Consider the following 18,354-nt stretch of genomic DNA (forward strand, 5'->3'; position numbering starts at 1 on the left):
GACTACCTAATTCCTCTCATTCCCAAATTGATCTCCTGTAAACATCAAGTTAGCTTTATAGGTTGAAGTTCTCTCCATACTTAAAATGTCACAACCATGGATTGGCTTCGCCGTAACACGATATTGTCCGCTTTGGGCCCCCTTTCGCCCTCACGGTTTTGTTTTTTAGAACTCACGAGCAACTTTCCAATGGGTCATCATGGGATTGCTCTAGGCCCAACTCACATTAACTTCGGAATTCCCATGACTCAAGTCGTGAGCTCCCAAAAGGCCTCGTGCTAAATGGAGGTGGCATGTACATATAAAGCACATTTCACCTCCTATCCGTTGGTCGAATGTGGGATGTTACATTAAATGACTACCAAATTCCTCTCATTCCTAAATTGATCTCCTGTAAACATCAAGTTAGCTTTATAGGTTGAAGTTCTCCCATACTTAAATTGTCACATCCCCGGATCGGCTCCGCCGTAACATGATATTGTCCATTTTGGGCCCCCTCTCTGCCATCACGGTTTTGTTTCTGAGAACTCTTGAGCAACTTCCCAGTGGGTCACCCATCTAAGATTGCTCTAGTCCAAACTCGCTTAACTTCAAAGTTCTCATGACCCGAAGTCAGTGAACTCCCAAAAGGCCTCATGCTAGATGGAGGTGAGCATGTACATATAAGGCACATCACCCTCTCTCTGTTGGTCGATGTAGGATGTTACATAAAATGTTTGGCAAACATAATTTCACAATTGAGCCAACTATTTATATATATTCTGGGTTGATACAGAAACCTCACAACCCGCACCCAACAAAGTACAAGGTAAATTTGTTCAATATTTTTATGCAGTCTATGATATATTGAGAAGATTGTTGGTTGGTTGGTTGGTTGGTATGGAAAAGCTCCAATTCCACCCATCAATTTGTTCATATCTTCTTATAAATAAAAACCCCATAATCAAAACAATTCAAAACCCTAGAAAAATACCCAATTATAATCCAACGAAAATTAACCAATACAAATTTTAATTTTCATCAAATTAAGCTAACTACAAACAACCCATAATCAAAACTTAAAAATCAAACTAAGAAATAGCATATGTATCACCAAGGAGAGAGACAAGCAGAGCAAAAGTGGTAGAAAGAGAGGAAGAGAGTTGAACAACTAACCTCGAGTGAGTGAGAGTAGAGCACAACAGAAGAGGAAAACAAAGGAACACTGAAGAGGAGAGTCATAGCAATGTTGAAGAGAAAGAGGCATAGCAGAGCAACGTTGGATAATGGCAGACTCAATAGCGACTTTGTTATTTAGCGACACCTTCTTCAGAGTTCTCTATTTTGTGCCAACGAGCGAAGCATTTTTTGTAGGCCCAGATTCTATAGTCTCATTTAACTTAAAGATGGGCTGCACCAAACATGGGTTAGGGGTGTTATTTAAGTTAGTCTAATTCAAGCCAATCCAAGGAGGTGTACCAAACAAGGCCATAGATGTCTATCTCATTAAAGTATGGTCTTATAATCATCAAAGGATTCTAAGATTTGATATCAATTAGGGGATCCCAAGCCTCTGCATTTAGGCTCCGTGCATTTATCCGCATTTCGGTAAATCTAAGCCACTCAAACAATCTAACCACTTAACACACGACATGGCATCAAACTTTTAAATGATATTTTTTAATGATCTATTTTTATTTCCAAAACTCATGTAAACTCTTCCCTTAACGGCGTTAAGGTTTAGTGCAGATCTTGGATGAAGCAATAGATAATATTGTTGAAAGTTGGGTTTCAATTGTCGGCCATAGGATCACATTGGAAAGGAGCACATGTTATATATTCAACAACACTAGTATGATTTCCTTGGTTTGGATTTAGTTTTAGCCATATTTGTATGTATGGAAGTACGTTTTCTGTCCATAGCATCCAAATTACTACCATTTAGAGCATCTCCAACCGATATGTCAAACGTGCCACATAGACATTTAACAGTTAGAAATAACATCTCACATCACTCCAACCGATGTGTCAAAGCTAATGTGGAATGAAGGTTGGAGGTTGAGATGTTATTTTTGACATATGAAAAGCAAGATGTCAAATGAATATTTTATTCTTTTTTTTTCTTTTCTTTTTAATTAAAAATGTTTCAACACTAAAATGTAATAAAATAATAATTTAATTTGACATATCGGGTGGAGTATAAAGCTGTGTAAAATGTCAAATTGCCACATCAGCCATCAAATTTAAATTTGATGTTTGGTATTTGACATCTCCTTTGGAGATGCTCTTAGAATCCAACTAACACTTGCCAAATTCTCATTGAACCCAATCCTACTCTGGCTTGCGGCCTCCTTCTTCTTTTCCCTCACTTCCTGACCTTAAACTCCCATCGCCAACAGTGCCCGATCTTGACAAATTACTCGAACCTAGAGATGATCCTTTGTCGCCCCTAAACCCAAAAAGCTCCCCTGTGTCAACAGCCCGATCTCTTCTATTATCCTATTCAACCCGAGAGACGACACCATAATGGGAGAATAGTAAAACAAAAATCTATGCATTACGTGGAGTAGTAGATCGATGGGTGTTGAAATTTATGAAGCATGAGATGAAGAAGCATAAGACCAAAAAAAAAAAGTAGTATGCCCTCGAGACGAAGCAAAAAAAAAAACACGTAAACCTAAATGCAGAGGCTCGAGATCCTCAATTAGGAGTTCAAATATTACTAAACCTACAGCTCTATTAAAGTTAGTGTTTTAAGGTTAATATAAGAGCTAGAAGGATTCCTATCTTAATTGAGGAAACTTGAATCTTATAGTTTCAATCCAAAGCCGTGACTTTTTCTCTTATTAATTTGGTACTTTGCCTTTTGCCATGATTGAAGTTATTGTTAATTGGATATCATCATGTTTTGCTGATAGTTTTCCAGCAACATAAAGAATACATGTGTACATATTCAAAGCTTAAGGCAATTATCTTCTCCAAGCATGACAAATAATTAAATGTCGCAACACAATATATATTAAAACTAGAATAATTGCATGTTCAAGAATTGGCTCATAAGGCTATGTGCCAGCAAATTTTGTTGTATGAAGATTAATGTCTCTAGTTTGTTTCCATGAAATTTGATGCTAATCCGACTTATAAATTAATTGTAATAAATTCTCAATAGTCTTGATGGAAGTCTCATGTGATCTTGAGAGCTTGTATGTATAATTATAAAGACCTTGAAATATTGAAATGTTCAATAAGTCTTGATAGTAACATGCTTGTTCTTTTGAATGACAGTGACTTGATTAGTAATTATGGTTAAGTTGAATTCTATAGGCCTTACAGTAATTAATATTGAGTTATTGATGATCATTTGACCAAGTGGGAGACTATTAGACATATAGATGTCTATCTCATTAAAGTGTGGTCTTATAATCATCAAAGGATTCTAATACTTATTATCAATTAGGAGTTCAAATATGACTAAACCTGCTGCTCTATTAAAGTTAGTTTTTTAAGGCTAATATATGAGCTAGAAAGATTCCTCTCTTAATTGTGGATTAGAAGTTATAAACCTAATGCAATAAGGACTTCTTAAGAGTTTCTTGATGGGCAAGACTCTTAGGTAGATGCATATAAATACAAGTGCCCCTACTCAACCGATCAAGCCAACCCACACAAAAAACTTCACCCCATCTAGAATGAGTGTATGAAGGGATCAGATTGAAGAGATGTGCTCTTGTATATTCTTGATATTTAACAACTCTAATGGAAGACCAAAGATGTGTATCATGTGCAGTCATTATAGTTTACAAGACACAATTACAACATACAATCAAAAACCAATATATAATACAATAATAGGGTTTAACTTCTCAATTTCTTGAGTTTACTGTGCAACAAAAACACAATTAGAACATACAAATATAAAATGCACTGATAGGTCTTCTCAACATATCTTCTCATGTACGACATGAATTGAACCAAATATGTGAAGAACATATAGTAAGTAATGTGGGAGTTAACGTGTGGTTGTGAGCTTGAAAGATGAATAGCTTGGCTAGTCGTGAGATTTTAGAGATTGTGGTAGGAAAAACTTAAGGCTTTTTAGTTAACATATAATCCCTTAACTTAGACCTGACTTTTGTTAGCAATGTTAGTCCTACCGTCATATCTGCTACTTTTTTGTGTGGTTAAATTTAAGGGTAAACTGGTCATTTCAAATCCATCCCTCATCATTCACACCAGCTTTACCACTCCAACCACCACTTTGTACCCACCATTCCCACCACCCCACAACTCAACTACAACAAAGAACCAACCTCCCTAACTTTGACAGGAAACCCATCCATCACTCTCTTTATGTCACATCCCGGGATTGGCTCCACCGTAGCACGATATTGTCCGCTTTGGGCCCCCCTCTCTGCCCTCATGGTTTTGTTCCTAGAAACTCACGAGCAACTTCCAAGTGGGTCACCCATCCTAGGATTGCACTAGACCAAACTCGCTTAACTTCGGAGTTCCCATGACTTCTAAGCCAGTGAGCTCCCAAAAGGCCTCGTACTAGATGGAGGTGGGCATGCACATATAAGGCACATCACCACCTCTCCGTTGGTCAATGTGGGATGTTACACTTTAGTCAAACTAAAAACCCACATCAAATCTCACATCAACTTCAATAAATTCCAAAAAATCTCTTTGGTTGGTGAAGGGGATGGGTGTCGTGTTTGTGTATGGGTTTGATTCCGTGGGGAGATCAATTTTTGGGTGGATTGGGGTGGTGCAATGGTGTTTTAAGGTAGCTTGGGTACGTGTGTCGGTGGTCAATGGCTGTGGTTGGGTGGGAAAGGGGATGGAAGGTTGTTATCCCTAAATTAGGAATGGGGATAGGTCTACTGGGAAGAGGGTGGGGTTGCTAGTGTTTCACCAATTAGAAATGTAAGGTTTTGTCCCTAAATTTAACATAAAATGTAACATGAGGACCAATGGTGCTAACAAAAGTGAAGTTTAGGGATTACAATGATCATTTTGCGAATTCAAGGACCAAAATGCAAATGGGGTACAAATTCAGGGACCATTGCTACAATTAAACTAAAAAATAAGGGCCCGTTGGTAATGTTTTTAGAGCCTGTTTTTGTTTCTACAAAAACACGTTCTGCCCTCAAAATATAAAAATTTGATTTGTGAACAAAAGTTGAAAATGAAAAAGTTGTGTTTTTTCTTTTCAAGACACAAGAATGCATCCCATCAACAACTCTAGCTCTCTCTCTTGACAACCAATAAACCCACCAACAGGAACAACACCCATCTTCTCCGATTTGATTAAGAAAAAAAAAATACAGAGGAAGAAGAAGAAAAAACAGAGACAAGAAGAAGAACCACCACAAACCCAACTAACACCATCATCACCCAATCAAACCATCACAACCATTAATTAGTGGATCAAGAGAGAGAGAGAGAGAGAGATGGGTGGGTGTATGGGATTCATGCCATGGAAGGAAGGAGGAGTGGGTGTGGCTGGGAAGGAAAGGAAGAAGAAAAGAGGAAGAAAATGAGAAAAAAGAAATGGCCTAGGGAAGAAGAAAAGGGGAAGAAAGTAGGAAAGAGGAAGAAAAAGAGAAAAAAGAAGCAGCCATGTTAAGGTAGTTTTTGAGCTGCAATAATTTTAGTTTGGGTACTACTGTTTTCTAAAGAAAGATATTTTCTAATTAATCTACCAGACGCATTTTCATTTCTTGAAAATGCAAATTTGTTTTCTTGTTTTCTTTGATTTCTTGTTTGACCCTAATTTTGCAAAATATAAAAATATTTTTGGTTTGTTTTTTCTTTTCAATGGTTAGGTATTTGATATATACCTCAAAGAACTTTTAGGGTTTTAACTGCAAGTTTGGGGGTTCTTTGATTTCTTGTTTGACTATAAAGTTGAAGTATTAGATACTCAATAAAGTCTTGATAGTTCCTCCTTTTTCTTCATAATTGACAATTGCTTAGTGGGAATTAGTTTGAGTTTTATTTTACACGGCCTTAAAGTGAACAATACAAAATGTCTTGTGATTAATCAACCAAGTGGGAAAATGTAAGACAATTATTGTCTTAATCCACTAAGTGTGGTCTTCTAATTGTATAAGGGCCCTAGTATTTTGCTTGATCAAGAAGTAAAGTTCAAGCTTATTGGATTATCTCTTGTGCAAACACAAGAGCTAAGAGGATTCTTAATTCTATATATAGATTGAAACAACCTAATCTAATGCAAACAAAACACTTGTATGTTTCTTGATGGGCAAGGCATGCGGGTGATGCATAAAAATAGAGGTCCTTCTCTTGTAATTAAATACATATTCAAATAAATCTCACCCCATCTAGAAAAAGAGTCTTAAGGAACTACATAGGCGAAGAAGATCCTCTATTTGCTATCATGTTAGATCAAGGTTAGTGTTAGAGTTTAAAAACTTAGTTAGAAGTTACATTATCCTTGTCAACAATCCTACCTAAATTCACATTTTAAAAAAAAATCGTACCTAAATTTGAATTTCTTGTGATTAATTTTTATTTTTCTATTAATATATTATAATGTTATTAGATTAATCGGTGATATGATGTGAAGAACAAGAGTCAAGAAAACTGACATCTTAGTCGTTAGGTTAGCCCATAGTATATGCACATCTGAGATATAATTTTTCACTAAAAAATACTTACATACATTAATGATAATGTCTTAACGAAATGATTTTATCTTTTATATATGTAGGCGACAATTTCGGTAGGAATGGATCGATTTCAGGGCGATGTGAAAGGTTGAGACCATCGGTATTTTCTATGTACAATGTTGATTCGTATAAGTACACTTGACCATGTTGTTTTACCAACAAAAATAAAAAGTGTACGTTCTTGTTAAGTAACCACCTAGATCTGTTAACCTTTAGACATCTTACTTTGTATGTTGAATCCAAAGTTTTTCTGGTATTGACGGCAAGTGTCACCCCACTAGTGACAATTTCAAGAAACATGGCACATATTCCAAGTGAGTTTCTAAGGTATATGGAAAAAAAAAACATAAATAATAATTAAAAAATAAGCGAAGGGTGCGTGTGCATGCATCAACCACCATTAATTTTCTGATGACAAGAGCTTCTCTCAACAAGTCTCCTTGGAGGATCCGTGGCTCTTTCAGTTTCTTTTTTTCTTTTATTTTTTAATATTTTGCTCGTGATATGATTTAAGTCAAATACGTAAATAACATATATTCGGTAACATAGGAATGTATTCAGTCGGTGACATAGGATAGGAATGTATGTGACTGAACATAGCCTATTCAGAGACCCATGAAATTCTTTCCCAACAACTTCCACTTTTCACTCCATATTGTTCTTCATGGGTGGGGTCCGCGTATACCGACATTGTCCTTAATTTCACCATTTAGGTCCAGTAGGATGGATCAAGTTCATGGATACACCAAGATGTAGGGTTTTATTTCAGAAGATCCAAGTACAATTACGAAGAATTTCGTTTCGATTTGAGGACAATCGTATTTTATCCAAAATTCCTAACATTGGCACATGGTTAAACAGTAGCATTGATGTATACTCGTTGCAGTGCAGCTGGGCAAGGTTTCGATTTAGTCGGCAGAAGGTGACACCCTAAAAACCTGTAGTTTAAAACATGTCTTTTGTGTCCACCTACCAGAATAAGGAGACTCAGCGATTGAGAATAACGACCTGTCTTTGTGATGGTGACCCAAGATGTGATATAAGACATTATAGACTGACTATATGATTTCATAATTTTCGTCGCCTTCTTAGCGTTTCTTAATTTAGGGTTAGGTTGGTGACTTTGTTGGTTAATCGTACTGATTCCAGCAATTATTATTCCAAGTGAAACAAAAAGGCTTTTGCAGCTCATGGTCTCTTTCGAGTCAAAAATATAGTAGGGTTCATGCATGCAACAAACTAAGGGTCAGCTGTCATCAAGAAAAAAGGGGAAAAGGAACAGACAAAAGAACATTGGGTGGGACACACACATGCGCTAGGATGGTGACCAAAGAAAACTTTGGCTAACGGCATGATATATGTGAGAAGTATACCATATTCCTTAATCTATATAGTTAAATAACAAATCATCATTTTCCTTAATCTATAGTTTCTCATATTCCCCTTGTTCTCGTCGATATAAGTCGTAACCAACATTAGCAACGAACATGGTGCGTCACGAAGTGGTTAACGAGATGTCGTTTTCGTATTAAGAGACGGAAATTATGCGCAATTGTTGATGCGATCCTCTTCTTTGGACTTCATAATTTCTATTAGAATTTAATTATGTGCATGGTCAAATAACAAGAAGCATACATGTATTTGTATTTGGAAATAGTATCAACAATGATTCTTTCTATGCTACGTCTGTTCTTTTCGTTTGATATGTTTGTTTTAATAGCAAAGTTTCTTTGTTATATATATGCCACCGAAATTACAAAGAAGTTTTTGTTGTTGTTAGGAAAAGTCATTTTATAAGAGGCTACCAGTCAAATAAAGTTGTAAATGGGGCATATTGTTATTTCTTTTTCAACAATGGCTGCTCTTTATGTCCTTTTGTTTCTGTAGGAACAGACCTAACTAATCCTCATATGTTTTATCTTTGTCATCGTATTTTAAATGATTTTGTGAACAATGTAGGCAATAACAAACTGAAGTCAAAACGAGATTTTGGAGGAATTCAATTCTTGGGTGGGATGTGGTATTTTAATTCATGAAAAACTAACCCATTAGGAAATCATATTTGTTACCCATGATATCCTCACACAATTTTCAAATTTTTAAATTTGTCATTTACTTTAACCCAACAATGAGGACATTTTAGTAATTAGCACTACTCCTATCCCAATTCCATATGGGTTAATAAACAATTTCGATAGGAATCTAGAATCTAACTCTCCTCAATTAAACTCCTCATCAATTCAATTCATCCTCAATTTAATTTTTCATATTACGGATTAGTAAACATGTCATTATTCTCAAACAGAATGGTAACGTGACTTTATCTTTATTGGTTTGGTGTCAGGTTTACCAGGACTACAGTTGATGTGTCATTTGTTAATTCTCTCAAATAATAAAGAAATACGACACCATTAAATTTTTTGAACTACGTATATACTTGTCTCGGTCTGCTCTACTTAGAACAAATAAGACCAAATAAATACGAATGTGTGAGCTGGTGGTAGCCTGATGACACATGGGCAAAACCAGACACCTTTAGACACAATTTTCCTCAACCCCATGAGGAAGGAATCCATACCTAATCAGACATGCTTAGGAACAGAAGACATCGTTTCAAGCACGGTTATAGAGAATTCTGGCCACACATCGGCCTAATACGTACCTCTGGAGCCCAAGCAGGGCCCTGTAAGGAAAGATCGAGCATTGTCAATGTTGGGATTAAAGACATTCAACCAATGAGACATGGGTGTAGGTCACTATAGCCATTATGTGAGTAATGACCCAAACAATACGAGCATTGGACACATTAACTATCTCAAGTTTGAAGTCAAAAGACTAGTTGACATGATGAGCGCAATAATGAGTCTCCACTACATGATGACAAAAAACTAGTCACCCAAAGACTATATAAAAGTCTACCTTCATCAAACGAAACTATTAAATTTAGGATTAATTGGAGCTTTATCACAAAGACATTGGTCATCCAATCAAGTAATATCGATGTTTGAATTCTTAAGTCCAATCCAATTCAATGAAAAAAATCATAAAAATAAGTATTAAAAATGCTTAAATGTCAAAATGGTCCTTATATTTTAATTCCCGTACTTTCAATCTGATCAATTTCTTAGGCCGTGTAATCCATTTACCACCTATTTACCACCTCCCCTCGATCTCCCCCTTCTCTCCACCACAACGTCAATCTCCTGCCTTTCGACCCCCACCGAGCTGCACCCTTACACTGGTCCCTTCTTCCCAATGCATCTTTGATTAGTCAATTATATGTGTTTTTTTATTTTCAAAGTAGCTTTGAGAGAAGTACCTCCTCTCCCTTTGTAATCTATAAAACTATAAGGAAGGGAGAGAGAGAGATAGATGAAGACTCTGTTTCTAACTAGTCAATAATTTTTGTTATTAAATTGAAATTTTATGTTTTATTAATAATTAGAGATTTTTAATTAGTTTAAATAATATTTATGAATTTTTTTAACAGTAATTTAACGGAACTAACAAAATTGACTAACAAAGTAAAACACAAGGACCAAATCAACTAAATTGGTCAAATTAGTAAAATAGCGGAATTGTTTTAACATTTTAAAGCCTATTAAAAATGAAAAGACTGTAGGTTTGGAACACAATTTTCTAGGGCGAGCAGTGTAGGAGGTGAAGAAGGGACCCTCACCCAATGGGCACTTTCGTCCATCCAATTCTCATAAAACTTTCTCAAAGCGTGGGACCCACTCCATATCCTCATAGATTTCGTTGCCCCGTTCACGTTCACGACAAGGATCCACCCGCACGTGTAACCTAAGCCAGAACAGAAAAGCAAAACGGTTTCGGGAAAGAGACAAAACGCCAATGCATGAGAAAAAGCAAGTAACAATAATACCGATGCCAAAGATGTAAATAAATCAAAGACACGAGCCGATGAAACCGTTGTCTGTCGCAGAGGCTTTAAAAATGAATCTCATGGCTCACACGTGTGCGTATCAGAAAATGCAGTCGTAGCGTACGGTAGTGATTGTTTTGCTTTATTTTAGGGGTTTCTTGTTGTTGGCATTGTGGGCTTTGGTGCTTTCCCTACTCTCTTTCTTCTGTTGCTCAGATTCGGAGCAATAAAAACGAGATCTTTCACTCACTCTTTTCTGATATGATCTTTCTTTGTGCATGAGATGGACTTAACTTTGGCTTCTTTTACTTTTACTTTCTTTTCTTTTTATTGTTTTTAATGTGAAGTGTAATGATATGTGTTTTTGGGGTAAATAAAATGTAATGATGAGTTGTTTTGTTGGGTGGCTACGTTCATTGTTTTGTCAATTTCTATTTAAATCCTACATTTTCATCAAATGACATATTAGTGTTTGTAATAACTTTTTAAAATTATACAAAGGACAAAGACCGTAAATGAACGAATCATCTCATTAGCAGTATGGCGGATATTAGTAAAACGGACATTAGCTGAAATGATGCGGAGAGAATTACTCTAAAAAATTACTTTTCTATAACTCCTTTCTACCATCACAATTACCCGAATCTAGTACAATTACATCAAGGATAAAACTGGATGTTAATCGACATGACTTTCCTAAAGAGACTAGGAACATCCATCAAACTCAACTAAGTTTCTAGAATGAAGAGACAAAACAACATAGAAAACTCATGGAGTTTCTAGAATTTTATTCAACAAAACCGAAAAAACTAAAACAATGCGCTAGCAAACCTAATGCAGGCCGTTAGCAGGTATGTGCTCTACACCGAATGTGCACGGGTAACTCAATAACTTTTGCAACCAAGTAACGTCTCTCGGTTCCATAGGACTAACTGCTATTACCACAAAACAGATCATAATCCAACTCACGTGGTAAGATCACGAGAGTGTCTTCAATAGTCATACACGATAGCCTAGCCTTACCAGTTGTGGGGTTTGGGCTAGTTGGTCTGTATAATCCTTCTAGAGGTGTAATGTATCGAATCCTCAAATGCACCGAATGTGACCCCTTTCCTTATCACATTACACAACAATATCGTAAACTAGGTAAGATTTCAATCGATCAAAGCCAAGCAAGATATGTCATACAAAACAATGCACATTTCTCTTGCAACTGATAGATACTACATAATACACACATGAAGTCTAATGCTTAGCTTGCTCCACACACCTTTTCCTAAGTACACCACGTCGTTAGCTCTCTTTATTGAGGAACATGAGTTCCTAGTTCGACAAAAATTCACGAGTTAACACGTGTTGTAAAAATGTATATTACTAATTAGGGTTAGAACCAGTTACGTCTTACTAACCCCAGGTTGAAATAGAAATACTAATTGGAGAGCTCTAAGTCGGTCTTATTTGTATTCAAGCTCAAATTGTTCTTATTTGCCTTAAAATTTGGATATTATTTAAGTATTTTATATATTACATTGAAGATTTAATATTTATTTATTAATTTAAGCATAAATTAAGCTAAAATATTGGACTAGGCTAGAACTCTATTCTAATTAAGATAGCTTTCTTAACCAAGGAGGCTATAATGAGGGGTAAAAGTGAGGGCTTATAATGAGTGGTTCCTTAATAGTCGTTGCTCTAGTGCATAGTTATTAATAGACTGCTTGATTGAATCCCGTCATTATAACCCCTTAATTTTACCCCTCATTATAGAAGCTCCCCTCTCTTAATTATCTAATATTCTAATATGAGACAATAATCCTAAACCCACTAGATCCTAGCCAAAAATTAATTCGGGAGGATGACATAAAATTTAGGATAAAATGGATTGAACAATAACTCCTGAGCATTAACGAAAAGGTTTGTGAACAAAGAGAGATCACATAGAGAGCGATAATGGCAGATGAGAAAAGAGGAGATGTTAGGTCAGAGTTTCTTTGTGGTGAAGATTAAATGTGTAAAAGACAAGTTAGAGATGACGAATAGTGAGTTGTCATGTCAAAAGATATGTTTTATTTAAAAATCAGTCGATTTGGTTAAACTTGATGATTGAATAATTTTTTAATCGAATTAAACAAAAATCAAACCTTAAATTCCCAAGCAAATCGGTTAGTCTGGTTTGGGTGATTTTTCAGTGAGATTGCGCAGCTCTAGTTTCACATATCATGTGCCATCATCCATCTATTCCACTATGCTATGCTATTTAACAACGTAAAATCAACTGATAGACCAGAATGGGAGTAGAAAAAGTGGAAAAAGAAAGTCACAAAGCAATCAATCATTTCAGTGGTAAAAAAGATTCATGACAGAGAATAGAACTTGTAAAATTAGCAAAGGGTGGCATAGTAGTAAACTATCCAAAATCAAAAGTGACTCAAAATGACCAATCAAAAGTAGGCTAGAAGAGGAGACTAGATCGAGTCATCACAGAAAGGAAAAAAGGCTTATGATCGTTGAAACCACTCAAGCACTTAGTTTTCTCCATAGAGTTCTAAGAATAAATTTCTTAGTGTTCCGCATATTTAATTCTCTATGAACTTCGCATAAATTGATGAAAATAACAAAGGTAATGATAAAATAATAATAAGCATATATGAGTGACTTCCCCTAAGCCTATTTAACTTTCTCGGCTCGTTTCATATATTATCATCAGAAAAGTTTGTCGGCAAGCCAATTGGAGATACTTCTCGAGAAGGCATTGTTCATATTAGGGAGAAGCATGTATTAAAAGAAGGAAAGAGAGTGTGCAACCAATTAAGTAAAGATAATACATATTTATGTTGAATGTAACTTCAAATTATTCATAATTGATTGCATTGTTGGCCATCATGTTATACTTGCTTTTAGTCAAATTATAGAAATATCATTGATAAAAGTCGGAAGGCTCGATTACAATAGTCACATAGGTAACCAATCATTCGAACCCATAAGTTGCTGAATATATTAAAAAATGCTCTTAAAAAAGACTGAACCATATTTATGTGGGGCAAATTAATGTGTACATCTTGTTTGTTGCCTTGTAATAGAGCATAAAACAGAATGTACACACTGTAGATACTTGGTCCTAAATCAACTTAATGTATACGAGATTAACAAAAAAAATGTTAATAGTTGCAGAGTTTGACCATTTAGGTAGATTGTAATTCTGATTTTGCATTTTGAATACATTTTAGTATTAAGAAAAGTATTCATTTAGTTATGAGATTAATTGAATGATAATATATACATAGTTATTTACGCTCGCACCTCTTAAGCTCTTTCATGTTTTTACGAAACTTTCAAAATTTTGGAAATTTCACTAAAACCTTATAAGGTTTCGAATTGTTTTTCACACAACCCGTTGTCCTTCCATTAATTTTCCTTCCAATTTTTTTTGCAAATTACAAAATTAACGTCAAAGATTAGAGCTCGGGGGTGTATGTACACAAGGGATCCCCTTATATACTTGTAAAACCCGTTTTGCTTTGTATTTCAGTAATATGAATGGTGTATTTTTAAGGAAGTCCCTCAAAGATCATCGCTGTAACAAATCACTTGAATTCGCAACTATATAACTGCTCAATTAAATTGTTGTTATTTTAGCGTTTTCTTAAAATACAATGTTCGTATATTTTACTCGTCAAATTAAATACGTTAACAGCTTCCAAATTGTCTACAAAAACGAGTGCCGTCCAGAACAAATTCCTTAAATAAATTTATTTGTGGAATGCCTAAATAGAAATGAACTCTATACATAAGTTGGTCAAATTTCCTTGTAAAGAAAAAGAAAGGCATAAGTTCACTAATTTACAATATGAGTTTGCATTTAGGTTATAAGTGACATATTAAAATTATCCTTTTATTGTACATCTAAGCTGTCAAAGTTTCTCGATTCTCAGTCAAAAGCAGTACGTTTGGCCATTCGTCCCAAAAAAAAAGCAGTACGTTTGGCTTGCAGAAGCTCGTGAAGGAAAGCAATTTTTTTAGCTCAGGCTGGTTACTGGTAATTTGCTGAGCTGGATCAAGTACATGCATGCACCATTGGAAAATTTGGAATAATAATAAATGAAAAAAAATCTATCTCCGCCAGCCAAGTAGGTAACAAAGAGGCTCAACATGGGAGCATAATAAATAAAACAATATAAAAAGAAATTAAATAGAATTAAATATTGGGAAAATAAAAAAAAAAAAATAATGATGGGTATTCAGTTATGGGAAGTGAGAGAGCACAGAAGGACATTGACAGGTGGTGGGGGTGATGCTTAAGACTCTGGTCCTTGAAAATTTCCGTTCTTTGAAAAAAGCAAAAAACGTTTTGCAAACAGACAAACAGATTCTGGTTTTCCCCAAAGCCCGAGGCCACAACACAAGAGGAGGAGGATGAGACAAAGCACAGGCAACAGTGGAAATATTACTACATATTTAACGCCAACACCAAGACTCTTCTCCCAAGCATAAGTTTAGAGAAAAACCTCCCCACCCCCACCACCACCACCCACACGAGCGGTTCTCGAAGTGCATGCACAACAGCACAGACTTTCTGCCTTTTCAAATAAACAAGCCCATTTTCCTATATATAAGAGAGAGAAACAGAGAGAGAGAGAGAGAGAGAGAGAGAAGAAAAGATCATATCAGTCTCAAAATATGCACCCCACCTGACTCTCTGTGAGTTTGTGTGAGAGAGAATCAAATTTCAACCGTGTGGTTGGTTTCTTCTCTTCTTTTTGTGTTATTGATACAAACCAACCCAATTCTCTGTTTTCACCTGTTCCCTTTCTTGTTTAATTTTCTCTCCCTTTCTTTTCTGCCGAACAGACCCTTCTTTTGAGTGAGTGATCTCACAGGTGGAGAGAGGTTTAGATCACTAGATAGGTAGCCCTCCTGTTCCTCTGATCATCACTTCTTTTCTTCGTTCTCACAAGTCTAGAAGAAAAACCAAGTGTTGCTTTTGTTCTCTGCCTTGTGGCATTGCCTTATTTCTGTTTGATAAAAAACCCATCTTGATTAGCAGCTCAAGTTTTTTACTTTTAATCTTCATTCTCATTGGAAATGGCTCCTCAACATCTGAAGAGTGATTGTGTTGGTTTCACTAGATATGAAGATTTGAACTTTTTGCCACCTCCTCCTGTTTCTCATCAACTTTCTCTGTCAAACACCTTTGGGGCAATGGTTCATCCTCATTTTTATTCTGGAGGGCAAGATCACTCAGGTACTTCTTCTGAGATGGGATTTGAGCCTTTCAGCCCCTCATCATCCCCGCAAAGCAAGAAACCATGGGGTTTTCAGCCTCTGGAAAATGGGGGAACAAGAATAACTGATCGTCGTGATCAGTACCCTGTGCTTCTTGGGATTGATCAGAAAAAGGGCATGCCTTTAATTCTTGCTGGAGTGGAAGCTGATGAAGGTAGAAGCCTTGCTGCTGCTGGGAGAACTGGTACTGCTGGGCATACAAAGAGTTGTGCCAGAGGCCATTGGAGACCTGCTGAAGATTCAAAGCTCAAAGAACTTGTGGCCCAATATGGTCCTCAAAACTGGAACTTAATTGCTGAGCATCTTGATGGCAGATCAGGTAACTCTTTTCTCCCTCTTTGGATTTGGTATTTTGTAATTTTATATGATAATTTGTTAAATTTGCAACCTTTTTCTTTTTATTTATTCACTTTTTAAATTTTGGGAATGTATGCTAATTGATCGAACATTGTTCGTCAACTGCTGTGTTCTGTTTTTTGTTTGTAGGAAAGAGTTGCAGATTGAGGTGGTTTAACCAGCTAGATCCAAGGATCAACAGAAGGGCTTTCAGTGAGGAAGAAGAAGAAAGGCTCCTGGCTGCCCATAGACTTTATGGCAACAAATGGGCCATGATTGCTAGGCTCTTCCCTGGAAGGACTGATAATGCTGTGAAGAACCATTGGCATGTGATCATGGCTAGAAAACACAGAGAGCAATCCAATGTTTACAAGAGAAGAAAGCCTTCTTCACCTCAGGCCACCCAGCTTCCTAAGGAATTTGATCACCCTCCCATGACCAATTTTCAAAAGAATACCTCCAGCACTGAATCAACTGTCTCAATAAGCACCATTGACGACACTCAATCTGCTTCAACATGCACTGAACTCTCCCTCACTCCCTCCACTAGGCTACCTCTTAGCTTTTTTAGCAAGCTCCATCCGTTTCAGCAACACCAGAACTTTGGATTTCAGATGGGTATGTGTCCTTAATTTGCCCCCACTTTTACTCTAAACATAAATCATAAAAAAATGCATGAGCATTTTGTTCTTGGGGTTTAAAATTTGTTTTTTTTTTCTCTGGTGTTGGTTTGATTTATATTTGATTACTTATTCTTCTTGTTGTTGCAGGCTCATCAAGTGATGGGGGTTCTGGCAAGATCATTGGCAATGGGAATGGCTTGTGCAAAACTGGACCTCTGGGAGGAGCTATGATGGGTGTGGACCAATCTGGTCATCAATCAGATTCAAACTCAGAAATTTCAGGAGATGAATCAGTCACCACCACTAGGACCAATGTGTCATTGTCTGGGGAAAATCAAAACCAAAATCAGAATAATAATGAGAAGCTCATCATGCCCTTCATTGATTTTCTTGGAGTGGGCATGGGTTAAAAAAAAAATGTGGGTTTTGGGCAGGAACAAAAGAGAAAGGCTGGAACTTTAGCTAAAGTGCAAGAGCTTAACCATTACAAACACCCATGTATCTGTGATGTGGTTAAAGTGCGTCTGCAAGGGGCATCTCTACAGTCTTTTGATGTGTATAGTTAGTTCTATAAAAGGGAAATACAGAGCTACAGTAAACTAGGTAAAAGCAGCAGAGAGAGAGAGTTTAAAAAAAAAAAAATGATATGAGAGTGGTTCAACTTCAAAATAGTTGTGAAAACGTCTTTTGAAGGAAGCAAGAAGGAAGCAAGCAAGCAGCAGTGGGGTTTGGTTTTGTTATTTTATTCTCTATGTGATGTTGTTTGTTTTGTGGCATTTTGCACACGAGGCAGAGCCAAAGCTACTTGTTGCAGACTGCTGACTCAATGAATGAACCTGCCCATGTTTCATGACTAGTTTTTAATGCTCTCTCCATCTCAAAGTGTCAATGTCATTGGTTTTTTTGGTATTACTTGTTTGACCGTGTTTTCCACGCCCTTGCTATTAATACCCTCCTCTTTCTGCCTATGGTTTGGTTGGTTGCTCTGCTACTAAAACCCCTGCCTTTATTACAACGTCCACTTAGTGCTAGCATAGTCAATAATGCCAATGCCTTCATGATGGATAAAAAAAACTAGTGGTAGAACGACTTTGTACTTGCGGTTACATTATTAATTAATGTATTAATGTACAAGTGTTAGGATTTAGTTAGCAAGCAAGCATGATAGTTGAGGGGGTAAACGACACTTTAACTCCCCCCACCTACCCAATTATAATCTGGGTAGATTAGCAACAACATGTTTATATACGGCTACACTCAAGAAACTTCTTGATCTTCATGACGGCAAAATATTACTAATTCAGTCAAATAATAACATAATGAAGAATGACTTTATACATATAGAGTTATGTACCCGTCTTACGATTTAGTTAGATTGATAACACTACGTAGGACATGTTACATGGTGTTATGATCACACAGTAATTTGTCTACATTCAGTGGGGGTCTTGAGAAGCAAGGGAAAATAAAAGTTGGAGTGGGGTAGCTTTTATCAAATGCATATAACATAACAGTGAATCTTGTAGGAGAGAAAATAGGCCCGTTTGATTAC

The 18,354-nt window shown here is 36.4% G+C and overlaps 1 protein-coding gene across 1 annotated transcript; it reads left to right on the forward strand.

Moving 5' to 3' along the window:
- Positions 1 to 14,972: 14,972 nt before the first annotated feature.
- On the forward strand, positions 14,973 to 17,658 carry LOC103339081 (uncharacterized). The gene is made up of 3 exons (XM_008242356.3): positions 14,973 to 16,162; positions 16,330 to 16,797; positions 16,950 to 17,658. Exons 1-3 carry the CDS (start codon positions 15,643 to 15,645, stop codon positions 17,210 to 17,212), a joined length of 1,251 nt encoding a protein of 416 aa, XP_008240578.2. The 5' UTR covers positions 14,973 to 15,642; the 3' UTR covers positions 17,213 to 17,658.
- The last annotated feature ends 696 nt before the right edge of the window (positions 17,659 to 18,354 follow it).

Source organism: Prunus mume, linkage group LG8 (assembly GCF_029339155.1).
Source record: "Prunus mume cultivar Tortuosa linkage group LG8, ASM2933915v1, whole genome shotgun sequence".
In the NCBI taxonomy this organism is placed as follows: Eukaryota; Viridiplantae; Streptophyta; class Magnoliopsida; order Rosales; family Rosaceae; genus Prunus; species Prunus mume.

Bases quoted from the DNA above. Each gene is read 5' to 3' on its own strand.
- LOC103339081 (XM_008242356.3), top strand. From the start codon at position 15,643: ATGGCTCCTCAACATCTGAAGAGTGATTGTGTTGGTTTCACTAGATAT. The intron at 16,163-16,329 runs GTAACTCTTTTC...TTTTGTTTGTAG, and splicing joins GCATCTTGATGGCAGATCAG to GAAAGAGTTGCAGATTGAGG. The intron at 16,798-16,949 runs GTATGTGTCCTT...TTGTTGTTGCAG, and splicing joins GAACTTTGGATTTCAGATGG to GCTCATCAAGTGATGGGGGT.